We start from the raw sequence: 20365 nt of genomic DNA on the forward strand, positions 1-20365 counted from the left end.
TCAGTCTGTGCCTGCATCTCCTAAGGTTGGAGACCATGTTCTTTTCACTCCCACCCCGAGGGCTACAATTATTCTCTCCTCCTTGAACCTGGGCTGGCCTATGATTCCTTTAAATGGCACATTAGGGCAGAAGAGATGCTTCTAAGGTTGTATCACAAGTGGCTTTGCAGTCCCACTTGGGTCTCTTGGAGGAAAATCCAGGTCCCTCTGATACCATACCCTTGTGCTGGAAGGATGCCCAAGCTAGCCATGCCCAGAGGCCACTTGTAAGGCAAGATTCCCAACCAACCCAGGCACCAGAAAAGTGAGTTTAAAAAAAAAAAAAAACCCTCAGATGATAGCAGCCTATAGAGCCATTCATGACAGCTGGATGAGGGGCTGGGGATTGTTTCAAGCCACTAATGAGAGGAGGGGTTGTTACACAGTAATAGATGAACACAACTCAAAATTAAGTCAAACGTACCATTTCCCTGGTCCCAGACATATTTATTACATACTCCATACAAAAATTAAGTGTTTATGCTCAGAGTGAACATTCCGCCTTTTGATCAGTGCATTATTCCTGTAAGGACGTTAAGAATCCTTTCCTAGAGTTGGCTTTGTTACAGGGTATACATGTACCGAAAGGTGTCTGGGAACTGAAGAGGCTTTTATGCATTAGGGTTTGTACCTCCTGCATGGCGAAGTCCTGACCACCCACCTCTTGGGTGCTTTCAACACTGTTCCACAAATTATTTCATTGATTTTTATGTGATGTCCAATCTTGTTTTGGAAAAATATTTGAAAAGGCCTATTATGATAGTAATAGTAATATGGGGGATTAAAAGTTATATATTGTCATAAAAGCTACAAGTATTCACTAATCTGGAAAAGTAAGTTAACTTAGGCCCCAAAAGAAGCTACTTCATCATTTTTTCACTCTAGGACCAGATAGAAAAAAAAAAAAAAAAAGACGGGTGGTTTGACCTGGGTTTCAAATCTATATTTGAATTTTGAGAAAATTAGAGTATTTGGCCCATGAAGAACTTTGGCACAAGCCATGTTTTAAAACCGCTTCCAAAAGCACTGAAATCATGTAATTTTCTAGTTTTCTCAAATCTCTGAGGCTACAGAAAAGCCCAGTTTTACCAACAATTGGCTTGTGAAATGTGGTGACGGACAGCAAGGGAAAGCTGGTCTCTCCACCAGGTGTCCCTTCTGGGCCTCCCTGGGGCAGGGACACCTTTAGTTTGACTCCTCTGTTGCTTTTGTAACTTCTAAATCAGTTATCTCACTTCTGTAAGACTCAGTTGCCCTGTGGCCTTCCAGATGGCATAAAAGCAATAGATAACAATAGGCCAGGCACCATTTGACCCGTTAACAACCACATAGGTGGTTACGGTGTACATTCTCCCTCCCAGGAAAAGTGGGAGCCACTAGTCATGTCCCAAGTCTCAGGACCTTGAATCATAATCTACTCAGCCCTCCAAACATGCAAGACAATACCCTATGAATACTCCGAGATCCCATCCCACTCTACATGTGCCAAAGAGCTGCCAGGTTAAGCCAAGAAGTCTGCCAAGAGCCAACTAGCAGCATTTCCTGCTTACCACAAACAATAGTCATGAAAGAGTCACAACAGGAAGCCAGTAGGTAGAGATTTACATAACTTCAGCCACCCAGGTGCTAAGCCTACACTTGCACAAAAAAAAAAAAAAAAAAAAAAAAAATTCATCCTTACTCTCCAGAGGAGGCACTCTGGCTTCCCTATTCCACATTCTGTGCATCTTTAGCCCTGAGACATATCTTAAACTCTATGTCTTTCCCACTGCAACCAAACCTATCGGTGTTGCCAGTGTTTTCCTTTGGCGCACACACACCATAATAACCACAAATATCACACCTCTCTCCTGTTTACACCCCTTCAGTGGCCATCCCTTTGCATTTAGAATAAGCCTGTGTCCTCTCCATGGGCCAATATAATGGGACTCCTACCTGCCTCATGTCATTACTGGGCTCTACCCATCTCAGCCTCCTTTCTGTGCTGGTGTTTCCCTTAATTGTCCTTCCCCCAGGCCTTTGACATTCTGCAAGTCAAAGCTTGCACACTGCTTTTCAAAGGGTCCTTGACAAGACCAGAAGTGACAGGGTATTATCACAGACTGAAATTTATTGGTGAATGTATTTTTCTTATCTATTACCCGTCTTCCTCAGGATACAAGTTCCTTGATGCTGCATTGTTGAAATCTCATCATCTAGATCTAGACCTGGCCCATAGTACTTGTTCATAAATATTGGCTAAATAAACATTGACACATTTATTCATTCCATTAAATAATAAGCATCTGTCCTCCACCATTTGGACCGATGCCTTGTACATAATAGGCAAAAATACATAAGGCTTATTCCCAACTCCTTTGAGAAGTTTGTCTTTGATATGCACCTACAATTAAAAGTGATAGTAATAAATGCCTAGTGCATGGTGGGGGGGGAATAAATGTGGACTGCCATGTGTTGCTCTCAGGTGAGGGAGAACTGAGATCATCTAGGAAGAGACTGAATTTGAGTAGGGTCTTGAAAAATGTGTGGGACTTTCAGAAAAAGGCAGTGTCTAGAGAGAAGGCAGCCGGGAAATGAGAAAGCATAAGGCAAGTTGTGGGGAGACAGGGTGAGGCCAGCTGGCTGGTCCAGTATATGTCCATTTAAGACAGACAAGAAGCCAGAGAGAGTTGGAAGGACCCACCCAAAAGCAAGCAAGGTAGCTGGACCCACAGAGGCAAAAGCGGGCATTCCCAAAGGTCCACCTGCAACCCAGAGACCTGTCCGTCCCTGAACTAGCATAAATCCAATATTGTGTATGTGGACAAATGGATCTCATAGCCTTATGTATCACTGCATGAGCTACAGTAAGATACCTAACAGATCCAAGTGATGTCAAAACACATTTTGTCCTTGTAGGTGAAAAATCTTAGTGGAAGTCATAAACAAGGTTGTATTTAACTCATCAAGTACCTATATATGTAGATTTTCATAAATGTTTTATTTACTTATACATTACTTATATATTCCATGTATAGAATATGTATTTTTTCTATCTGAGAACCATTATGGAGATAAGACTTTGGCCTTGTATATAGTTTATTCTAGCGATTGTATTTGCCATTTAATATGCAGAGACTTCAAAGCTGCTTTTTCTTCTACTGATATATTTTTACCCAAAATAAAATGAACCTCTCATGTGTTCATAGATTTAATTAAAGTTGCTACATTTCTTTGCATAATTTCAGTCCTTTTTTCCAAATCTTTGGAGGGGCCATTGGTAGTGATTCAAATACACTATGTACCCACAGATTGAACGGAGTCATTAACACTAGCATCATTTCAAAAGAGACCAAATTTCTCCTTTCAGTGCAATCAGATTAGGTCTATCAGTATTCAGTGAGGAGATGGATCCAGAGAGGCCCAAACCATATTATATGAAGTATTTTTATTTCTAAGAATAGTCCTACCTATATAAAATATATTCTGAAGTTTTATAACACTCCCTACCATTTCAAATGCCTGCCCAATTTCATCAACTGAGCTCCATAACAGACTTGTGACATAGAAGAGGTAAAAGGAGCTTCATTTTCACAATGAGAAGGTCTTAGAGCTGTCAGGTCTGAAGAAAGCACCAAACAGAGCCTCTCAGAAGAGGAATCCATGTACCTTTTCCCTTAGCTCCATCTGAGGAGGAGGAGGAGGGACGGGAGCTGTCCAGGTGATCATTCCACCCATTCTGTCTTCAGAAAGGCCACAAAGCAGGCCCTCTGTGGACATTCCATGCTAACAGCTGCCCCAGAACATAACCATTTACCACTAAAACATCACAGAAACCAGGTTTTATCCACTCACAGGCACCAAAGCAATAGCATAACATATAAATTTAAAAAAATAAAATAAAACAGGAGAACCTACTAGATAAAGGCAAGCCATGCAAATGTGCTATGTGATACAGCATGTATCAAAGTCCTGTCCTGAGATGGGCACTATAACACCCCAGCCCCACCCCCACCCCACCCACCTGCAGGGCCTGGGCTGACACTGACCTTGGCAACAGAGTTAAGACTCATCTGCTGCTTTTCTCCTGCTGAAAGCTACATGTGAGTGGCAACAGGAGACAGGAGGGAGGAAATATGGTAACTAGGTTACTCTGCGCTGCATTGGGTTGCCCCCAAGCCCTTGCTCTCAGAGTCCAGACCTATGGCATCAGCATGTCCCGGACACTTAGAAATGCAGATTCTCAGTCTCTACCCCTGCCCTACAGAGTCTCAAACACTGGGGGAGGGTCTCAGAAGTCTGGTGGTTCTGGTGAAGTTCGGGGGTCAGTGCCTGGCCAGGACCTTGCCATGGGAAGTACTGTCACTACTCTGTAAGTGAGGGCTTGGGTCCTGCTCAACTCACTCTAGGGTCTGTTCCTGCTCTCCCTCCTGCCTGCCCTCTACCCTGGGTACTCCTGACTATGAAGTGTGGCTTTAGGCAAAGGTGGCCACCATCAGGCAGGCCACAGATCTGTGATCCCTTTGGTGACATTCAAAACTTCCTGAAGAACAGGTGGAGAGGTGGGCAAAGGCAGCCTGAAGAGTAACACATCTGTTTCCTGGTAGTGGAGCGTAGGGGGAAGAGCCTTGCAGAGGGCTGGGCAGGTGAGGGATCCTGGAAAGGCTGCTGCCTGGAGTCAGGGCCACCAGGGCTCACCTTACCCTGCCTGAGCCCTGCTGTGCTCATCTGCAAATCAAGGCTTGGGTGAGGACCACCTGAGATAGGGCAGTGCAGCGGGGGCTGCCTCATCTCTAGTCCACAGATTGTGGTTATTAGGATCACAAAGACAAGAAAGGACAGTGGGGAAGACTGTTCCCACAGGAAAAAGAGTGACAGTGAGAGAGAGAGTGAGGGAAGACAATACAGAATGAAGAGCTAGAATATTCCCATGGAACATGTGCACAAGTCACCTGAGAGGTGTTGGCAGGGAACAGGGGAGTCCTGACTAAAACACTGATTCTGCACCATCGAGTCTGGGGAGGGGCCTAAAGAGCATCTCCAGGGGACACCCATGCAGCTATACCACCCTTTGAAGGGAAAGCCTCAAGTAAATAGCAGAAAAATGCCCTAAGGATACTGAATGACAAATTGGCCCCACTGCCCTAAGGTGCGCACAACTGGGTTCCCTACAGGCAGCCTAGAGATGGCCCCTCTCAGTGCTTGGCAGGATACCACCTTATACTAGATTCCGGACCACTGAGAGGAAGGAGCGTGGGTCAGAAACAAGAGTGAATCTAGTTAATCTACAGGGCACCATTGCTAGGGAATAGCCAGCCCATCATATGGCTGCATCCCTGCCCCACTGTGCTCACCCCCCCCACACACACACACACACACAGAGAGAATGTACAGCGCTCTAAAAACACCATCCCAGAGACTTAGGTATGCACCCTTTTGTGCAGGCAAAAACAGACCCCAAGTGCCTGTCTCCTCTGCCTCCTTCCTTCTTTTTCCTACTAGCTCATTCTTTCCTGCCCCATCATCTGAAGAGCTTACCCACTTGAGCTCCTAGGCTGAACCTTGGGAACACTTCATCTCTGGAATTCATCATGCAGTGAATGGGGGCACTGGCTCAGCAGTCCCTCCCTCCTTCCCCTCCTCTCTAGCAACCATCCTGAGAACATTATCACTGATGGCTGATTAAGGCAATGACCAAGACATATCTTTGTTCCAAGACAACTGATGGGAGAACGCTACAGTTTGTTAATAAACGAGATGGAAATCAGAAAATTCAGCAGCAAGTCAATTCAGAAGAGCTTCTGCCACACAGGAACTACAGGAAATTCTATCTCCCTTCAGCTTTGTCCTTTAAATCTTTCTTGTTTCTCCTCCTCAGCCGGAAGATATTGGACAAGCACCAATAGTCAATGCCCCAGAAGGTGGGAAGGTGGACTTGGAAGCCTTCAGCCATTTTACAAAAATCATCACACCAGCAATCACCAGAGTGGTGGATTTTGCCAAAAAGTTGCCTATGTTTTGTGAGGTGAGGACATTGTTTTCTTTTGCATTATTTTTCTTCATAGTTCCATCAATTTCCAGGAATACTGGGTATTGTTTAGAGTTTAATATTAAAATTAGCCGAGCTTAGTCATATGAAAGCAATGTCAGTACAAAGTACAAATGCACCCTGTTCCATTGTTTCCCCCCACCTTCTTTAGTCTCAGCTTGTCTACGTGAGGGCCACCAAGACCCTTCCATGGACCTGGCTCCAAGTATAGGCAAATAAAATCCCAGTGACCGAACTCAAATTTGCCGACATAAATCCAATGTTTATGACAGATCTGCAGGATAGGTTCTATTAACCGCATTTTACAGAGGGGTCAAAATAAGATCAAAGAGATGAATTGAACTTATCCAAAAGCAGTACCAGGATTGGGACATAGGTCTATATTCTTTGAACAACTTATCCCAGCAAGATGGTTGCATAATGGTTACTTAAGAATTAAAGTCAAGCAAGGCTCTCAATATCTCCCTTCGATCTTCCCTCTTTTCCTCTAAGTTCACCTTCTGCCCCATCTTCAGGGAACCCTGAAGAGCTCAGAGACATTTCATCCCTAACTTTAGCAGCCCTGTCATGCAGTGACCGAGGACGTGGGCTCTGCAGTCGGCTGCATGGGCATGAATCCTGAACAGACCTGACGCCATGGCACACACCCGTAATCCCAGCAGCTAAAGAGGCTGAGGCAGGAGGATCGCAAGTTCAAAGCCAGCCTCAGAAACTTAGTAAGGCCATCTCTAAACAAAAAAGGGTCTGAGGATGTGGCTCAGTGGTAAAGCACCCCTCGGTTCAATCCTTGGTACCAAAATTTAAAAAAAAAAAAAAACACACATTTAATGTCTTCAAACTTCAGTTATCTCATCTTTAAAATTGAAATTGAAATAGCATCCATCTTAGAACTATTGGGAGATTTAAATAGGATAATATAAAGTACTTGGACAGTTCCTGGATCATAAGCTTTCCTTAAAGCTGCCTAGGGGCTGGGGTTGTGGCTCAGTGGTAGCGCACTTGCCTAGCATGCCTGACACACTGGGTTCAATTCTCAGCACCACATACAAATAAATAAAGGTCCCTCAACAACTCAAAAATGTTTAAAAAAATTTTAGCTGCCTATAATACCGCAATGACATTTCCACCCTCCCTGTAACTGCCCTTTTTGAATCAAGTGGGACTGATTCTGTTTTCTGGAGAACTTTTCCTTTTGCAAAACTCCATTTAGGTGCCAATCTAAGGCTCTTCACGCTTTCAGGGGGACCCAGAAAGATGATACTCACAAAGGCTCACACATGGCTATGTGTCTCTTCTGAAAGCTACTTGAATTATGAGAGATTGTGGTCTCGGGGAGAAGCATTTCCTCACCTAGAATGACCCCATGCTACCTTGGCTTCCAGCTCCATTGTGGCCTTGAGTTTGCAATAATGGGAGCTACAATTGGAGCAACCATAGACATTGATGGGGATACTTCTCATTGCTCATTTCCGAGCCTCTACAGAAGGCATACCCACAAGGTTTGGGCAATGGACTTTAGGACATTGTCAGTTAGGTCTGGGGGTAAGGTACAGAGTGAGTGCGGGAGTACCTGTCTCCCTCTGACCCCCCACTTGACTGTGGTGGGGATGAGGCATCTTAGTCAATTCAGGCTACTATAACAAAATACTAATAGGCTGGTTAACTAATAAGCAGCTGAGAAGATTGAGAAGTCCCAGGTCAAGGCACCAGAAGATCTAGTGTCTGGTGGGGACCTGCTTATCTGTTCATCCACTGCTGTTTTCTTGCTACATCCTTGCGTGGCAGAAGGGACCGGGGAGCTCTCTGGTGTCTCTTTTATGAAGACACAAATCCCATTCATTAAGGCTCTACCCTGCCCTCAGAACCTTGGTACTATCCAAAGGCCCACCTCCTGTGCCATCACATCAGGGACGAGATGCAACAGAGGAATTTTGGAGGGATAAACATTTAGGCCATAGCACTAGGGTATTTGCTATGGAACTTCCTGTGCCTTATGACATCTTTTTAGAATTAGTATTTATGACCATTTTGGAGGATGTTCTAAAAATAGCCCATATTCTCTGGGTATGGTGGCGCACACGTGTAATCCCAGCAGGAGTATCACAGATTCAAAGCCAGCAATTTTGCAAGACCCTTAGCAACTCAGCGAGGCCCTCTCTCTAAATAAAATAAAAAAGGGCTGGGGATGTGGCTTAGTGGTAAACCACCTGTGGGTTTGATCCTTAGTGCCAAGAAAATTTTAAAAGTTTTTGAAACAGCACATCTTCATTGCAGATTTATGCAACATAATAAACGTAAAAATTCTTGGTAAAACTGACATCAGTTTGGAGCATTTTTTTTATTTGTGTGTATTACATATACATGAAATGTGTTATTAATTTATGCAATAATGTTGTTTTTATTAAACCACTTCTAACCTTAAAGAGTGGTGTGCACCTGTCCTAAGGGTGCAGCTCATGAATTCATCCCCATAATCAGCACTGAGACCAAGGAACAGAACATTCCCAGCACCCACTGCACCTGATTTCACTGTCAGTGGTAGGACATATGAGTGTCCTTGCACAAAACGATTTTTAATGGCCAAATAGTATTCAAAAAAATGAAGTTATTTTTATCACTGGCTCTGTGGCTCATCTACAAATTTTCACTCATAAATGAGTGAACATTTTGGTAACTATGCCCTGCTCCCATCATCAATTCCTCAGGGTGCATCCATGGAATCTAAGGACCAAGGCATAAAGAGATCCCTTTTGAGGCCCTTCTTATGTGTTCCCAGATAGCAACGGAGTGAGAAAGCATGCCCCTGAATGTCTTCAGACAAGCTTGCTTCCCCTCTCTCTCACCAGCTCAATGTCATCTTTATCTGTTGGGTTGGTTTTGTCTACCTGGGCCTTTCTTTGGTTGTGTCCCTTGAACCCCAGGCCTTGGTGGCTGAAGAAGAACGCTGTGGAGTTTGAGAGTTCAAGCCAGTCTGCCTGTCACATGGCAAGCGCCCTTCGAATGCCCACCAGCAATGTTTTGTAACAAATGGAAACCTCCCAAAAACCAACCACTGAAGAGAGATTTCACTTAAAGAAGTCGTCTCCAACCCCAGAAACAAGCATTATGGGCCCTCGTGTCCATGGTATGGACGTGGGCTCAACATGGAAATTTCCAAGCATGGGGTTGTGGAGAGCTTTTCTCGTCAAGCTTTCCTTGCAAGTTTAAGGCTGCTTCACTGTCGTGATTCCATCTCTCTTCCAACCCTGATCATTTGTAGTCTATAATTTACAAACAAGCGCAGACACATGTACTTCCAGGGCTGGGGGGGTCTTCTCGACACCTTTCATCCTTTCACATGCTATTTGAAATCCAAGGGAAGGTAATGAGCTCTACAGGGCTCTGCGCTACTCACAGAATGGGATGGGGATCCCAGGTTGTTTTGGAGCCAGGGGTTTCTTGCAGTTTGCTGCCTCTGCTGTTCAAACTGTGTGCCTGGCGATTATTCTGCTAACATCCTGTCAACCCACTAAACAAGGGTGGAGTGACAGCCAGGGCTTTCAGATATCTAAAAATCATTGCCAGTGGAACTGCCAAAACAACAAGTAAGAACCCCCTGAGATCATGCCATCATCTTTGCCAATTGACCTGAGCGTTGCTCCACTGAGGAGACAGAAGACCCTGGGGGCGTATCCAGCGCCTCTGCCTGACAGCCCATGTTGGAGCCTTCTCACACTGAAACACTGTGGCAGGTACCTGAGAGATGATTTGCCTATATATTAAAACAAATCTCACCAGGATTCCACACACCCCAAAAAGATGTGTTTTTAAACCAGTGATGATCCCTTGCAAATACTGATTCAGCTTTCATTTCAATTTGAACTAGTCATCAAGAGTTAGTAGGTTTTATAAAGAAAACTTGAAAAGACAACTTGACTTCAAAGGTGGGGTCTGCCCAAATTTTTATACTTTTACAGATTTAAAAAAAAAAACAAGTGTTTTGATCTGATTAATAATTTCTCAGTGCTGTTCTATGCCAGAGGTTCTCAGTAGGATCCACAAACCTACAGAGTAAGCATTACTTGGGAATTTGGGTGAAATGGAGAAACTCAGAGGTGCAGTCAGGAATCTACACCCAACAAGACCACAGGTGATCCGGATGGGGCTGAAATGGGAAACAGGTGTTTAAGTTGGCCCCTCTCCTCTCACCAGTACAGGGTCTACCCAACCTTGGGCTTTCCACTTCCTACCACGCCTTGGGCCATGAGTTAAAGGATATAATTAATGAATATAAGTCAGAACCCAAACAAAAGCGAATCAGTGATTTCTTAAAAATAGGTGGAAAAAAAGAATTCATGTAAAGATTGCATGCATATGAACCCCAGAATCAAATATTAAATGACTTTTGGTCTTTAGAAAAAGCTAAGCCATTTAAATTAAATGGCAAGGTGACTAGGCTAAGCTAGTGCAAAATATGTAATACCCAGCATCTTAAACATAATTCAATAGCATTATGTCCACTCCCGTATAAAAACCGAAATTGCACTAGTCAAGTGTTGCCAAGAGCATTTCCCAGAAAGAATTCATAAGGAGCTTTAAGGAGGAGGTAAATATTATGTGTGGAAACTATTATTGTGACTTTTATACTCATAGTTTGTACAATCATATCCATGATATTTGAGTGTTCTCATCGCCGCCCCCCCCCCTTGGCATTGGGTTCTGACAGATCTAGCTTCAAATTCTAGCCTCACCCACAAGACGTTCACATGACCCTTACCATCTCACTCACCCTTTCTGTGCCCAAGTTTTCCCATGTGTAAGTAAAACTGGATTTAGAATATCTACCCCAATGTATTACTTGGAAAATTAAATAAGAATGCATGTAAATCTTAGCATGATGCCTAATTCATCAAAAACACATTAAGAGCCTTTCAAATGAGTTTGATAATGGCATTTAAACTCCCCAACCACAAAATAAATTTCCATTATTTTTCTGGTTATTTTATAAAGTACATTGTTCATGTTATCCCATTATCATAAATCCTAATTAAAGGGGTAGACACATGAGCTTAAAACGAAATCATAATACTGGCAGAAAGATCTGGTGTGTTAAGCAACTCTGGTGTCCGAGTTGCTGAGAAGAACATAACCTTAGGAGCCAACACGTCTGAATTCTGTTCTCACCTCTGCCCTCCTCGACTCACTGGGAAGGACAAAGCTTTTATCTCTCTGGGCTTCTTTAGTAGCATCTGTCAATAGCCTCCTAGTTCTGCGCTTTTTAAGAGACTCAAGGAGCCAATTTGCTTCAAAAAATAAAGAGAAGCTGTTGTAAACTGAACAGTAGAGTCAACTGCTAAGTATCAGAACTGGAGGACATAAAAAAAAAGTAGAAAAATTGGTAAGTTTAGCATAAACCCTGCTCTCAGTTATCCAGTAAAGACATAAAATAATCTACAAACTATGGGGTTGAACAGTTTTATACATGACTAATGCCAGATGGAAATTTATATCTGTCATAAAAGAAATGCAAACTACTGAGATTAAAGTTGAAGATTACAGCTAACCTGGACCATTAAGAATAGTTGTTGAAAGTCTGCTGCCACATAGAGGGGTTGGGGGTGGGGGAGGAGAACCAGGGGCTCCAAAAATGCTGGATGGGTGTCAGTGACAGAGGTCATTCCTGTTGCTTTTAGGACACTGCATATGGCTTTGACTGGCATTTTCCTTTTGTCCTTTGCTGATGTGGGCTGCTTCTTTTCAGCTGCCATGTGAAGACCAGATAATCCTCCTCAAAGGCTGCTGCATGGAGATCATGTCCCTTCGCGCTGCAGTGCGCTATGACCCAGAGAGTGAGACTCTAACCTTGAATGGGGAAATGGCAGTGACACGGGGCCAGCTGAAAAACGGGGGTCTTGGGGTGGTGTCAGATGCCATCTTTGACCTGGGCATGTCTCTGTCATCTTTCAACCTGGATGACACCGAAGTAGCCCTCCTTCAGGCCGTCCTGTTAATGTCTTCAGGTGAGTGTGCCTAGATTTGTTCTGGGTATAAAAGGAGTTTTATGTGTCTGGTGCCAATTCAAATCACAAATGAGTCTTCAATCCCCCTTCAATTAGGGGTTTGCCAATAGGCTGGGAACTGAATGAAGGCATCAGATGTCTGATGGTTTTTGGAATTCTCCAGGGTAGTAGGAGGGGGCGGGAACAAAAGAGGTATAAAGACTATCAGCCAGGCATGGTGGTGCACAGCTGTAACACCGGCAGCTCAAGAGGCTGAGGCAGAGGATCCCAAGTTCAAGGCCAGCCTCAGCAATTTAGCATGGTCCCATCTCACAATAAAAAGAACTGAGGGTGGGGCTTAGTGGTTAAGGAGCCCTGGATTCAATCCTCAGTACTACAGAGAGAGACCGACTATGAATTGACCACTTTCAGCAGACATCACCCATCCTGCCTCCTCCCATTTCTGTGTGCACGGACATGGATGAGAGGGACCAGATCATTCTTTGTTAAGCTGTGTGTGTGGAAATCATATGAGAGTGTCAAAATTTGCTCCCAGGGGTGAAGGGCAGTGAATAATGCCAACAGCTTTTTCTTCAGGGACCATGTCATAATAAATAAGAAATACAGAACACATCTTGTTACTTAAGGGAAGCTAATCTTTAAATATAAGGTGGTTTCAGATTCATCCTATGAATTTGCAGAATACCTGAGTGAGCTCTGCTTTAGTGCCTATCCCTTTGCACTCTAACTACCTGCTTAACTTGACAGTGTCTCCATCTGAACTGTTCATCTTTTGAAGACAAGGCACCTAGGCTAGGTTTTAGCATTTGAAAAGTATGTATTACATCAATGGCTGAATATATGGGTAACATATCTGAAATGTATTCCAATGCAAAGGAAAAAAAAAAAACAGTAGAGCCAGCCCTCTTTATCCTCAGTTCTATATGTAAGGATTCAACCAACCACACATGGAAAATATTTTGGGGATGTGGGATGGCATCTGAATACACACAGGCTTTTTTTCTTGGCATTATTCCTTAAGTAACACAGTATAAAAACTATCTACATAGTATTTACATTGCCTTTGGTATTATAAGTAATCTGGAGATGATTTAAAGTATATAACAGGATGTACGTAGTTTATGTGCAAATACTATACCATTTTATAATGAAGGACTTGATTTTCCTCAGATATAAGTATCTGCAAGGTCTTGGAACCAATTCCCCACCCTCATAGTACTGAGGGAGAATTTTACATATATAGAAAATATATAATTGTATACAATTTTAGAAACTATAGATAGTTTGTATATAAAATTGGGTTGTACTGTCATAAATATGAGGTGTGTTGGTACTATCCGTAGTTTCAGGTATCCACTGGAAGTCTTTGAATATCCCAGCCCCATGGATAAGGGGGAGGACTACTGAATACAAGAAGGGAAGGTGTGGCGTATTGTAGCCTCAAACAACTTAAAATTCGAGATTATGTTTCTTTATATCCAAGAGACTTTCTTACTGTCTAGCAGTCTTCCGGCCTCAGCAATGTCCCCAGTCTCTTCTCAGATCTCTTCCCTACCCCGACATGTTCGTGCTAGTCCTCTCCACTCCTGCAGGCAGCCAGGGGATTGTTTCCCTTATCATGCAATGGTCAGCTACATTGTCCTAGGAGGGAGGCATCACCTTTCACATCCAAGGAGGCGATTTGTCTAGGCTAGAGGTATTCATCTAAACAGAGAACTGCCGCTCCCTGGTCACTTGGTCCCTAGTGCCATGGAATTCATGCTGCATCCAGGCTCCCTCCTTGGAGCTGAAAAGACCCCAATCTGCCCACCTCTCACTAAAGGACTAGAAGCCACCTCTTCCCACCTCTGAAGTGTTAGCTGGGGGGCAGTGGCACATGCCATCAATCCCAGCAACTGGGGAGACTCAAGCAGAAGGACTTAAGTTCAAGGGTGGCATGGGCCACTTAGCAAGACCCTGTCTCAGAAAACAAATGGGGCTGGGGATGCAGCTCAGAGATAAAGCATCCCTAGGTTCAACCCTGAGCACCCTTCTCTCCGCAAAAATTAATAACCTCATTCTTCCTTCCCCTCAGATCGCCCAGGGCTCGCCTGTGTTGAGAGAATAGAGAAATACCAAGATAGTTTCCTGCTGGCCTTTGAACACTATATCAATTACCGAAAACACCACGTGACCCACTTCTGGCCAAAACTCCTGATGAAGGTGACAGACCTGCGCATGATCGGAGCCTGCCATGCCAGCCGCTTCCTGCACATGAAGGTGGAATGTCCCACGGAACTCTTCCCGCCTCTGTTCTTGGAAGTGTTCGAGGATTAGACGGACTGGATTTGTTCTCATAATTCCTACAGCACTACTGGGTGTCATTTCATTCCATTGCCTAGCTCTTTTGTTCGTTTCTTTGTTTCTTGTTGGGAGGGATCGTCTGGGGGGAAGGGAGGTCGTCCTCAGCATAGACATGGATGAAACTGTCCCTTGAATGCGGGTCCTTGTAACTATTGCATTTTGTTCCCCAGTCCTTCGATGTGAATGCTTTGGAGGTTTTACAGTTGTGGAGGCAGGGGAGGGGGGGAGGGGGGGACAATCATCACTTCACCAGCACCTGGCCATCACCAGCTCCCACCCGTCCCTTGTCAGAGACTCAAGCTAGCCAAATGGCACTGCAGAAGAGTAAAGAAGCCTTAAAACCGAGATAATGCCGCCATCGTGATCCAATCCCGATTTTTGCAGGGCTCAAGGTAGCAGAGCACAAACCACCTTTGGTTAGATGTGGCTTTCAGCTTTTTAGGGAAAGAATCAAATTTTCATCTATTCGAGAGCATGCTCTTTTCAGCACTCTCTCCTTCCCGCATAACTTGGACTGTACAGGAATACTGGTGTCCTAACAAATCATCTGTCCCTTCATCATTTTTGTGACCTTGTGATTTAATTTCAAGTTACACAGGAGTATGACTCAAAAGATACGCAGGTATCTGGCTGATTGAGGCCCCAGGGAGAATAATTTTCTTGAGCGAGCCCAAAGAAATTGGAAATCTTCACCAATGTTAGTGACTCCGCAGTTTCCAAAACTTCACGCACGATTACCTCATGGTAGGAAGACTTCTCTAGAGCTGAGGGTCACAGAACATTCCCACAGAAGTCAAACCTGTTTATAGGGTGTCGTCATGTTTCAATGGCATCTGGTCTGCCATCTCCCGAGCTGCTCAAGTTATTTATCCTGGCTGCACCTTTGCTGAGTTAACAGATTTCCCTATGGATCAAGTCTTCTAATCAAGGCGAGATAAACAAGCTGAAATTTGAGTCTGGTTTGGAGAATTCCAAGGAGAGATTAGCGCTGTTGAATTCCAAATTGAAGGAAATCCAGTATTCATGTGCTGGGTGACTTGGGAATGTTTCCTTCGGGTCGCACGTCCTCAAGAGATTTTCTTTATTCACAAATATTCCCTCTGACTCTGAGGCACTAAATCGCTCAACTCTCCCTACATAAGACGGTCCCTATCCCCTTTATAGCACTATTCTGACAGATATTCAGCAGGAAACCCCTGAGGGTCACATACCAGAACACTGTCACCTTCCCCACCCAACCTCCCTCTCCGATGACCGTCACGGAGTAGATGTGCCCAGAAAAGAAATGGTGACACCTCATCACTTCAGCATCAGAAAATGGGCAAAGAATGTACCCATGCAATTGAATGTATCTCATTCTTCACTGGCATAGTAGATATAAACTGCCTTTTACTGCCTTATCCTGGAAATATTGGGGAAAATAAGCCATATCCATGAGATTTACCTAAAAACAAAGGAATGATAGTCACTGTGAAAACCAAGTGGACTCATTTTCTTTAGGTTTGGTGGAGCCGAACCAGCCTAGAAGTCAGGGTGCCCAAGTTCCGGTTTGTGCTCTGTCAGCTGGTGGGTTTCTGGACCTTAGTTCTTGGTTTTCTTATCTGGTAAATAAGACATGATGTCCTAAATCCTCACCTTCCATATTGTATGAATTTTAGGGGGTGAGGGTGGAATACCGTTCTTTGAATGGTTTCTTTTATAATCAAATTTCAAGCTTCATTAGACAAACAAGTGTGGCCCATTAGCAGTTAAGAGATGTATATTTGATATGGATGGTGAAGACGAATTTGCACAATGCTAGCCAAGGATTTAGAGGAAGACAGGATGGTCTTGGAGAAAGAAAAGAAACAGCACTGAAAATCCCCAGCAGGACTGGAAATAATGTGAGGGGAGGGGAATTGTATGTTTGATGTGCTAAAGCAATTACATTGGCTTCTGGGAAAAGACTATCGCTACAGTACTTGTTAATCAGATATAGGAAGTGGGTGAAGAGATTAAAATATAAGCATGAAGTTGTTAGGCAGATTACCTGCCTTAATATTATCTATATAGATAGTTGGTTTGGGTTGGTTTGGATTTGGGGTTTTCTAGGCAGCCTCTAGCCAGTCTCCTTACACGTTTGCCTTGCCAACATCTCAACTCCCTCTGTTGGCTCCCCCTTGGAAACTCTCTGCAAAATGAACCACCACTTCTAGCTCCAGAGTAACAGAGAAGTTTACTGTGTGGAGCAAGTTTTCTTTCCAAAAGCACCCAGAGAAGGCAAGCAGGTGAGCTACTAGACAGGCTCATGGATTCTAGGGCATCAGGGTTTCCAGAGAATGTTTCCTTGTGTTGCTTGACAGAATGCCCAGGACATCAGATTCCCAGATGCTAATGGCAGTGCAGACCCTGCTATCAAGCTATATCAGAAGGCTTTGGGGATTAACTATGATTGGGTGTTGTTCAATGGTAGATCCGGCTAGCCCTGAGCAGAGAAAATATTAGATCTCCCACTCCTTAAATGACTGCCTTACACAGGCAAACCCCTGGTCTAGCAGCCCTGTTGAAGGCTGAATACTTCACACTAAGTAGGACAGCTCACAGTACTTCAATTTGAGGAAAGAAGATTTAAGGATTCAAAGGATCATGACTGTGGAGGTCAGAGCAACTAAACTCACTCCTTCTGAAACTGACGGAGATACTTAGTGCATCTCAAAACTCCATCTCAAAAAGCTCTACTGGGAGGAATTTGCTGGGGATTTCTTACATTTTTTTTTTTTAACATTTTTTTCCTTATATTGTCCGGACTTTCAAATCAAGTATGGACCTAATGGAAATGGCCTTCACCCCTGCCCCCAACCGTGGGGAGACATTCCAGGAGAGCAGGACATACCCACACTGCGGGGATTCCTACCTAAAAGTTGCTCACAGTTAGGGACACATAGGCACAGGTGCGCAGGGCACGCGCGTGTGACTGTATGCGATCGTGAGGGTTGTGTGCGTGCGCATGTGTGTTTTTAACCCTCAAGTGTACTTTGCTCTTCAATTCAGATATGTAGTCCTTCCAGAAACAGTGGGGGAAAAAAGAGCTTTCCTCCTTTATGATTCTGCTCAAAACACGACGTGCCGCCTCAGAGCTTTTTAATAGTCAAACAAGCTCAGTCCTCAATGACGCGCTTGACGTGTTGATGCTCAGCCCAGCGATGTCCCCTCACTTGGGCCCCAAGGGACACCTCAGCCTGCAGTGCAATCACCCGGAGGGCTGCCAGGCCCAGCTCGGCTCCAGCAACCCATTCCCCGTTGCTCCTCTGTGAACAGGTGTACAGCCTCGGCCCCTCCTCGACACTAAGCCCCCAGACAGCCTCCACGGAACTGCTGAGCACCCCCAAAGCATGTCCTTGTCAGTGATACATTTTTATTCTATGGAACTCTAACCTATTCGTGTCATATTGACCTTTTGCTGCATGAGTCATAAATTATGAAATCAGTCTTATGGTTTTTGAAATGTAGCCAGCATTTGTAAGGCTAAACCTTTTTCAAGAACTTAATGTAAGTGAATAACCAAGCCACAGCTCCTCCTCCAAAGGAGAGCGATGACACATTTGAATCTCTTTGCCCTTTCCAACCACGATGGCATCAGGTTCTAAAATAAGCTCGTAATTTTTCCTGTTATTTTAATAATATGGAAATATTAGCCTAGTGTTTCTTTCATAGTGATAGACTATAATCCATATTTAAATTTTATAGAGAAGAAATTTTATTGTACTGTGATGTAGATATTTATTATCCAGGTAAGGATTTGCCCGGTGTGTATTTTTTACAATTGAAACATTTTACTTTAATCTTTAAAAAAAAAAAAAAAAAGTTAAAAAACATACACACAGAAAAAAAAACAAGGGGAAAAAAAGGTTTGGCCTTATCACAGAATTTTTACTGTGCTGTATAAATGTTTGCAAATGCAAAAAGTGTGCATTTCTAGTGTGTTTCCACATTAATTAATGCCGCCTTCAAGAGCAATATCGTGCAGGTAATAACGCTGTTTGTGGCTTTCTGTTGCACAGTTAAAGCTGACCCACCTTATGCACAAGACAATCAAATATAAATCTGTCCTCCTCAGGATGCAGATAATACTCATGTACATATGGAGCACAATGTAAGACAAAAGACGACTTTTTACACATGTATTGTTGATACGGCAATTATCAGGGCATGAATGCACTCACAGGACTTCACCCCACTTTTCTTTCTTTCCATATGAACATCTTTAATTTCATCATAGATCCAAATGAGTTCTCCACCATGCCTTCTTCAGAGAAAACACTTTCCCCCCATAATGTTTTCATGCCCTGATAATCAGAAAAATGCTACAGAATAGAAAAGAACAGTCATTGGAAGATGTGTGTTTTGCAAACAGTGTTAAGTGATATTGCTAGATTGGTAATATTTTTCTCAGCCTAAAACTCTGTTGAAATCTGTGATCAAAAATGTTTTAAACTATCCAAAAAGAAAATTTGTATATTTGGGAAAAATGGATTTTTACATAGCTTTTGTATGCAAATATTAAATTGTAATTATGAATATAGTGGGCGTAGATAAACTCATAAGCTTAAATTCTAAAAAAAAGAAAAAGAAAAAAAAAAAGAAAAAGCTTATAATGGACGTACTTTCCTGCCTCTTTCTTTAATTATTATTAGTTTCTAAATAAGCACAGAGTTGCCTACTCTTCTCACTTTAGCTGTTGCCAAAGGGAGAAAAACAGGGATGCTACGGACACTTGGTTCATAACCATCTCCAGAAAAAGCAAATGTACTTGGGAGAAAGGTATTGGGGTGGGGGATATGAAAGGCTGATGGGGGTTACCTCTTTGGAAGGCCACAGAGACACAAGGAGAAGGAAAGATCTCATTTTGCAAGTCAATGACTATTTGTTTCATTATCTCGAAGTGTTCCAGAATATTATTAATGGAATAATACAGCAGCTACCAACATATACCTCCATCCCCATTTCCTTCAACATGTCACTGTGAAAAAGGAACAAAAGCTAAATCAAACTGGCTTAAACATAAAAGGAATTATTGATTTTAATGGATTGAGAAATCTAGGGATAGGACAATCTACAGGCAGGGCTGGGTCTGGATGGTCACTTCGGATTGTCAAAAAGCACCTCTCTCGGCCTTTTTGTTCATGTAGGCTTCCAGTTCACATAGCCTTGACCTGATCCTGGCCAATAGTAGCTGCAGGATTAGCCTTACAGCGCCAATAGAGTAGAAAGAGTTTCTTTGCTCCAATAATGCCCATGAAAATCCTGGGCCTAATTCTCTTCCTGGTCCCAAATTGAATCTTCTGCCCTTTCTAAGGCAATCATGGTGGTTCTGATGACTGATGAGCTAATTTGCTTAATCCCTTGAAATCCTGGTACTAGGTGGAGGAAATGAGGGATAATGAGCACCATCTAAACCGCAGACTGAGAATTGGGACAGGGTTGATTCCTCAAAGAATATTCTAAGTCTTGCTGATTTAAGAAAAGGGGAAGAAAGCAAAAGCAAACAATACCCACACCAAAAATTGAGTCTGAAAGCATAATCATTTGCAATGCAGCAATGGCATATCCTCAACATAGGAAGCTCCATACATGTCAGGTAAGATGGAGGAAGCATCCAGACCCAGGCATGCCTAAAGGTGTCATATCCCTAAATTTTCCAGACCATTAAAAAACTTCAAAACCTGCAAGGATCTGATACAAGGTCCCCTCCAGCCAACAAGTTCTTGCAATTATCTGAAGAAAGGGCATGGTCACTTAAATTCCAAAGAGAATCACCCAGCTCAACAAACAACCAAGCCCATATTTCACTGGATTGTGAATTTGTCAATCTAGGGGTTTTTAATTTAATGTGAATGGATCAGGTAAATTGATATTCCACTTGTAAATTTTCTTGCAGTAGCAGAAGCAAACACATGTAAACTAATCATATAATTAT

The 20365-nt window shown here is 43.3% G+C and overlaps 1 protein-coding gene across 3 annotated transcripts in view; it reads left to right on the forward strand.

The window, feature by feature from the left end:
- The window catches only part of Thrb (thyroid hormone receptor beta), a 252437-nt gene extending 233386 nt beyond the window's left edge, over positions 1-19051 (forward strand). For all 3 annotated transcript variants that reach the window (XM_048795051.1, XM_015489562.2, XM_015489561.2), the window contains 3 exons: positions 5897-6043; positions 11808-12066; positions 14141-19051. In XM_048795051.1, coding sequence (XP_048651008.1) covers positions 5897-6043; positions 11808-12066; positions 14141-14382 — 648 coding nt within the window. In that variant the 3' untranslated portion in view covers positions 14383-19051. The remainder of the gene's footprint in view (positions 1-5896; positions 6044-11807; positions 12067-14140) is intronic.
- The last annotated feature ends 1314 nt before the right edge of the window (positions 19052-20365 follow it).

The sequence above is a fragment of the Marmota marmota genome, unplaced genomic scaffold (assembly GCF_001458135.2).
Source record: "Marmota marmota marmota unplaced genomic scaffold, marMar, whole genome shotgun sequence".
In the NCBI taxonomy this organism is placed as follows: domain Eukaryota; kingdom Metazoa; phylum Chordata; class Mammalia; order Rodentia; family Sciuridae; genus Marmota; species Marmota marmota.